This window comes from Anarhichas minor, unplaced genomic scaffold (assembly GCF_050575085.1).
Source record: "Anarhichas minor isolate MPS153535 unplaced genomic scaffold, ASM5057508v1 ptg000043l, whole genome shotgun sequence".
NCBI classification, from domain to species: Eukaryota; Metazoa; Chordata; class Actinopteri; order Perciformes; family Anarhichadidae; genus Anarhichas; species Anarhichas minor.
The window spans coordinates 2975947-2982885 of record NW_027466489.1 but is presented as its reverse complement, the minus strand read 5'-3'; the positions used below and the strand labels follow the sequence as shown (position 1 = coordinate 2982885).

Here is a 6939-nt window from a genome sequence, read left to right as displayed (position 1 = left end):
CTGTTCCGTCTGATTTCATATAACTTCACCGCGATGATGCATTTTTGTGGGTCAACCCGGAAGTTAGTATCGCACTAAAAAGCCAATGAGATTGTTCCATTGGCTTTTGGATTATTGCAGAAAATATCTCTGTGGCAAACAAAGGTTTACGATACTCATCACGTTATGTTGTGTTCCTTAAGCTAATCTTCACAAATGAACACAACTTCAGTATAATTCATCTTAGTGACAGGGCTGCCAACTCAAACTCGTTGATCGTGTGGGTCACACAAATCAGTCAGTCAGTGTTGTAACATTAAGGTACAACAAGGTGAAACCCAGAGAAATGCAATCCTGAAGTTAACACGTTTCACACCAAACATTCTCTAACGCAGAGAAAGACGAAAGGCTTATTTATACCTGATATCTACAACTCCATTGATATGCACGCCCATTTTGTTTAGCACATCTGAAACTTTGGTGGAAATAATGACAGCAGGATAAACAATATGATGGAGGATATTTGAAGCTGTAACAAGCTCAGCTGTTGCTAAAAACTTAAAAAGACTAGAATTACCACATTGGGGTTGTATGGCTCCTACAACCAGTCTGTCCAAAACACCTCATTTTATCCAACTAGACAGTTCTGTCAAATTGTCATTAATAACCTATGAATTCTTAAGTTCATCCTTAAGTGGAAGTTTGTGCCAAATTTCTGAGAAATTTGCTCAAGGCGTTCCTGAGATATCGACCAACGAAACCCAGCGGGAGCGTGTCAAACGTACTTTTGGTAATTTCGTGGCCATGCTCCCTCGGCACACATGCGGCACACCTGGACACGAGATGGAATCAGAACGAACGGTCCTGAGGTAGTAATACGCAGAGCATGAAGTTTTCAGTGATTCACAATTTGTTTGTGAAATATTTCAATGTGTCAGTCTCCAACAGGTATGTTGATGAGCAGAAAAAAACAATCCAGAATAATTAATCAAAAGATAAATTTGATGTGCACATAAACATGGGGGGGGGGGGATACAGATTATTGTATGAGGCTGGTTGCACATAATGTCACCAGTGGATCTGCCACGCGTGACTGTGGCCTGACTTCTCTCCAGTTAGAGACTGCAGAAGAGTCCGACACCCGCTGCCTTCAGATGGCTGTAGAGTCACCAGTGTGAAGGAAAGGCCTTCAGTAAAGTACGACCAACCGTTATGACAGACAGAGCTTCATTCTGCCTGGCTGGCATTAATGCCATAACCGCTGGGTGAAAAATCAACATGTTGTAGAATAAAGTTATTACACATAATACCAAACTATTTCAGGTTTGCAAATTCATGTTTCTGTTCATGCAGCTATGACAGCATGCGTCATCTCAGGAATCTCATCTCATCAAATAGAAATGATGGAAAAGCTTCATAAACCACCAAAAACAAGTTAGCGAGTTAGCAGACAGACACTTGACTGACTGATGTCACAAACCGGGCCGAACGGCCATGACAAAAAAGGGAGACGCATTCAATGAAGCAGTTGATTAATTATTTATTAAGGTTAAAGTAATGAAAAAGACGAACATAAACTAACAGTGACATGTGAAGTCAGTCATTTCAGCAGTGTAAGTGAGTGGGTGCGTGTAAAGTGTATATGCAGTGTTGTGAAACCAAAGTGGGTGTCTCAGGAAGGAGCCAGCCCAACTGAGGATCCAGAGGGTTTTTATAAAGGGTGCACTGGCACACAGGGCCAGTGTTGTTAATTGCCTCAGGTGTCCCCACTCTGCCTGACGATCCTCTGCCACACCTGCAAGGAAAGCAGCCACACAGGTAGACAGGGTCGTCACACTGACAAAAAGGGAACTTGGCTGATTGAGAGCCAGATGGCCATTCAGCAGGATGCTACATTTATGGACGTTTTCACAACGCGACGGTTTCCACTTTTTAACTGAAGTCGGGGTGATTAATCAGCATCATGGAGATTCTGATGTCTGGAGGTTGGATCAACCAAACATGTTCGTCATCATTGACCATGAGTATCAACTTGTTTTTTTATTGATAAATTCTTTAAAATTCCTGGGGGATGAGGATTGATGACCCCGACTCTTGCGGTGGGTCATATCAGAGAACGCCTACTGATGAAATACACCAACTTCACAGACACCGAATCTCACTCCAAACTAAATGTAAAAGTTGTTATAACCTGCATACAAAAAAAGATTTTTCATATATTTTGAAATTTTTAAATTCAAGATTCTGATTTGAATATTAGCATTGAAAGCAACACCTTGAACAGAGTTAAGTAAATTAAAGTTCATTGTGCTGATAATGCCTCTCACTATATGGATCCATCCACAGGATGCGTTTCAGTATCCTGGTCATGAGGACACAGACTTCATGTTTTCTGTAAAAAAAATAATTTTTAATTGTTTCTCTGTATAGTTGTTTTTCTTAGTCTATGTTAAAAAGAACCCATGGGTATCTGTTTCTGTACTATCTCATCTCATTATTTTCAACCTGTTTCACCCGTCATGTGATTATCCAAGTCATGTGATTGCCTCCCATTGGTTGTTCATACTAAATAAGTGTGGCCACACCAGTTTTGTTAGTTTTTTAAATAACGAAGACCTACAGTGTTTACATGTTGACTCTTTTAAAGATTTAGCAACTATAATAAAGGCTTTTTAATATTTCCTTCCTTGTTCTGAGATTGTAGAAAGTCAGCTGCTAACCATCACGGCTGGCTGAGGGACAGACTGGAGGTTCTCAGGACTTGGCTTCTCTCATCTGAGCCAGAAGAGGAACATACGTCTTGGCAAAGCGTTCTGTTCCAACAATTGTGGAGTCTGTGAAGCATCAGGGGCCTGAAGTTAACCTGGCCAGCATGGCCTTTCAAGACAGAGGGTCATTCAAGTGGCACCTGAGGTCTCTCGCACCAACCCAAACATTTGTTCAAGAGAGGGAGGCAACACACCTGTGCTTTTTGGAAATTATGCAACGGCACTAATGGGGGGAAAATAACAAAATGTCCATTTGATACAAAGAGCAGCTCCTGTGGAAAGATTTAAAGTACGTCAGTAAATATTCCACTCTTGCATTTTTAAGCTTTTGCGAGTCTTAAAAAAGGTGGTTGCTAACAAGTAACTAAATGAGACTACTAAACGTCATCACGCCAAACACTACTCCGCCTTTAGCTCAGTGGTGGTGACGCTGAGGACATGCGACTGTGGTGTAGTTTGTTTATGGTCCAACATTACAGATTATATATATTTTTTTATGTGAAGAACTACAAATGTTTGCACGAAAGGTACTTTACAAATAAAGAGTGACATATAAGAGAATGTTCTGATTGACATAATTTGCTGCTGGCTGTTTGCACTTGTAAATATGATGTCATGATTATAGCAGTTTAATTGGATGTACACCATAAAAACATATCGAGCTGACATGTCGTTCATGAATGTGGTTAGAAAAGCTCCTCAGGGAGCGCTACACAAATGATGAAAGGTTTGATCGTCTTAAATGACTACATGTGAAAACCAGACTGTATAAAATATGGTTAGTTTCCATGACACCACCAATAGGTTTCTGAAGAGCTGTTGAGAAGCAGAAAGTTGGTGGTTTTGGCCATCGCCATCTTGGCAGTGACGACACCTACCTACAGCTTACTCCCCAAACACAGATCTTATTTAAGGCATCCAACCAAAAATCCATGAACAAAAAAATAAAAATGGGACTTTGAAACGAAAGAACCGGAAGAGCAATAATGTTAATGTTTCAGGACTGCAGCACTTGATATCATTTTATTTCCCATTTAACTCAAATGGCACACATGATACTTTTCCCCCACGTTGCAGTCCGACATCCTTCACAGCTGATGTCCAATACATTTAGACATCACTTGGATTGCTGAAGTGGTTATTAATAGTCCTTTTCATCAGGAAGAGTTAAATGCAGTCGATTCAATGTTTGTGTGAAGTACTTTGGGAGGGGACAGGACACGCTTATGTCGGCTCCATTGGTTCCTGGCAGCGTCAGCTGTCGCGCATGCACATGAAGAGGAAGGTACCGGATCTTGCTCTGTTCCAGTCCAAGCTTTCCCAGCACACGTTCTGGTAATTTCTGTCCACCAAATTGAACAGATTAGTGATTTATTATGTGAGACACTGATACTTAGTGACAGAAACTGAGCTCTTGCAGAAATGTAGGTCCTTCAATCCTATTTGTGTATGTTGAATAATATACCCAAGTGCAAGCAATGAAAACTTATTTTCCACACTTGACATGCTGGTGAATTAAATGACCCAGCAGATTTAAAAAGGCACCGTTTTGGATGCAAACAGGGCAGGTTTGAGAATCAGTAAGACCACAAGAGTTGCTGGTTTTCCAAAGGCCACAACCTTAAAGTAGTACAATGAGACACCTAATCAAAATGTTTACTATGTGGAAGGGAGATGAAAGTACAGGACGCCAGTTGGCTCATCCCCAGCCCACAGTGTGTCTTTTAAAGGATATCCCTCAGTTTGTTCTCCTTTGATCAACGCTGAGATCAAGGAGCAGCTGATGATACACTACTCTTGTTTAAGGGGCATTTGCTGATTGTTAGCAGTATGCCGCTAACGTTCTACTGGCATTCGTTACATGTAAACCTGTTCTATGTGGCACATTGCAAACATATTTTACCTGGGGTGCCAGTTTGCTTGAGTGGGAATATTTGTGGTCACCAAGAATGGGGCACGTCAGAGCAAGTGCCATGTGAACCCTCATCTGGTGCTTCCCTACTGTGGACATAAGAAAGCAGACATGTAGAGAAAAAATAAAATAAAGAAATTTACCAAAATTTAATTGGCATTTAATTCCTGTGACCAAAAACACACCAGTCTTACCAGTAAAAGCCTGGAGCTCCACGAGGCTGCAACCACTGCTGCTGTCCAACACTCTGTACTTGGTCACTGCAGCATGTGCCTGCCGATGGGCACGGACTTTGGTCACACCGTCGCCAGCATCATTCATTCTGAAAAGAGGACTGAGAGCCATCTGGAAGAAAATATCAAAGTTCAAATTAATAGTTCTATAATAACTTTAATAATTATTAAATGATAAACTGATCATTTACTTGCAAGAACTGTAAATAGCCAATATACAGGAAGTTAAATCTTGACAGAAAAAAAACAAAGTGTTCAATTTACTGTTTAACATGAAACAGAAAAGGAAAGCAGCTCTTTGCATTTCTGGAGCTAAAACGGGTACTTTTTTTTTTTTTTTTTTTTAAACCAGAGAAGAAGAGACACCTTGTAGTGTGGCCGAGGGCCCGTGACCTCTCTCTCTATGATGGGGATGTCGATCACTCCTTGTGATGGAACGGGTACACCGACTGTGATGACCCTGAGCGGGAACAGCGAATACAATAAGACTAACAAACATGTTAAGAATTGAACCTCTTTTCTTCTATCCCCACATTACAACTGTATCTCACCAGTACTTTCTCTGCACTTGGTTATTTCTGTGAAGGTCGAGTATGTGCTCCACTACTTTTTCACTCCTGGCCAGCAGGAAAGCTCCCGTTGTTTCCTTCTCCAGCCTCAGACAAGGGAGCAGCTGAGACTCAGACTTGACCTTCATCCCTTCCATCATTTTGGAGAGAACAGGAAGCACAGAGGAGATGGACGTGGCCCCACTGTCATCTGAGAGCAACAACCACAAATGTACATGTATTCAGGTCCAGATTCTCCAACTTCAGCATGATTTGACATTTCTACCAATATCCTGTACATAAAACCTATTCCAAATGTGATAGTGTAATACTAGACTGTATGCTCTCATCATTGGTGTAGAACCATGTCAATATATCAGCAGACCAATAGTATTTGCAAATACTTGATTATTTTCATCAGTATGGGCACAACAGTATTGCATGTTGGCAGATATGCAAAGTAATGCAATTTAATATTTGCTTGCATTATCCATTAATCTGCAGAATAATCTTATATCTATGTCTATATCAGAATTCCCCAGAGCCAAAGGTGACTACTTAAAATTGCTGGGTCCAAAACACAGATATAACAGATATTCAAGTTAACATAAAACAGACAGCTAATTTGCATGAATAATGACAAACGAATAATTGATTAATCATTGATTAATCAACTAATTGTTTCAAATCCCCATACTTTGTTTTAAACCAAATCCCACACGCCCTTTAAGACATGCAACACATACTTTTACTGTAACGTTACATACTCAGTGTAAAACAATACTGTTTACCTCTGACAGGAACGCCATAAGGTTTGTTGATGACAACTACATCTTTGTCCTGGTACAGCACGCTTTTGTGGAGGTGCTTGGCGAGCACGTTAGGATGAACATTTTGTAGCTGCAGACTGAACCGTTTCAGCTCCATCACCCTCTTCTGCTGGCCCGACAGCGGAGGCTCTTCTGCCGCCGGGGACTTCGACTTCTCCTGCTGGACCTTCTGCGCCAGGTCGATGGCCCTCAGCCGGGGTTTCTCCTCCGTTTCGGAGCCTGTAGCCGGTTTAGCAGCAGTGGCATGGCTCCGGCTGAGGAACCGCGCTGCCTCCGGACACCTGCGGCAGTTTGTCGGCGGTTTGATCCGAGAGAAGGCGATGGTCAGACCGGATTTAATGTCACTACAAGATATTCTTCTACAGCGGTTCATTGTGGAGCAGAGTTAAGACGGTTCACATAAGATCGGAGATACAAACAAACTCCAGAGGACACATGCTTGCAGTTTCCTGCTTCCGACTTCCGGGCGGCACCTTTCAGAATAAAGGCAATATAAGCGCACAAACTATTTTCCGCACATCTAAAAAAAAAGGAAAAGCAAGAAAATACATGAATCCAATATTTTAATAGTTGTAAAGTGAGTTTTAGTTTATTTGAGTTCAGGTAAATAAGTGCACTTTTTGGACTTTGGTTGTTTGTTGTTATACATCGGATTAAACATCACAAAAC

General features: G+C 41.3%; 1 protein-coding gene across 1 annotated transcript; it reads right to left on the bottom strand.

The window, feature by feature from the left end:
• Positions 1–1502: 1502 nt before the first annotated feature.
• On the bottom strand, positions 1503–6720 carry rpusd4 (RNA pseudouridine synthase D4). The gene is made up of 6 exons (XM_076111193.1): positions 6232–6720; positions 5444–5651; positions 5259–5352; positions 4854–5004; positions 4651–4748; positions 1503–4089 (listed from the first exon to the last, which is right to left on the bottom strand). Exons 1-6 carry the CDS (start codon positions 6641–6643, stop codon positions 3889–3891), a joined length of 1164 nt encoding a protein of 387 aa, XP_075967308.1. The 5' UTR covers positions 6644–6720; the 3' UTR covers positions 1503–3888.
• Between the last annotated feature and the right edge of the window lie 219 nt (positions 6721–6939).

Bases quoted from the DNA above. Each gene is read 5' to 3' on its own strand.
- rpusd4 (XM_076111193.1), bottom strand. From the start codon at position 6,643: ATGAACCGCTGTAGAAGAATATCTTGTAGTGACATTAAATCCGGTCTG. The intron at 5,353-5,443 runs GTGAGATACAGT...GTTCCCGCTCAG, and splicing joins CAAGTGCAGAGAAAGTACTG to GGTCATCACAGTCGGTGTAC. The intron at 4,090-4,650 runs GTAAAATATGTT...TTTGGTGGACAG, and splicing joins CAAGCAAACTGGCACCCCAG to AAATTACCAGAACGTGTGCT.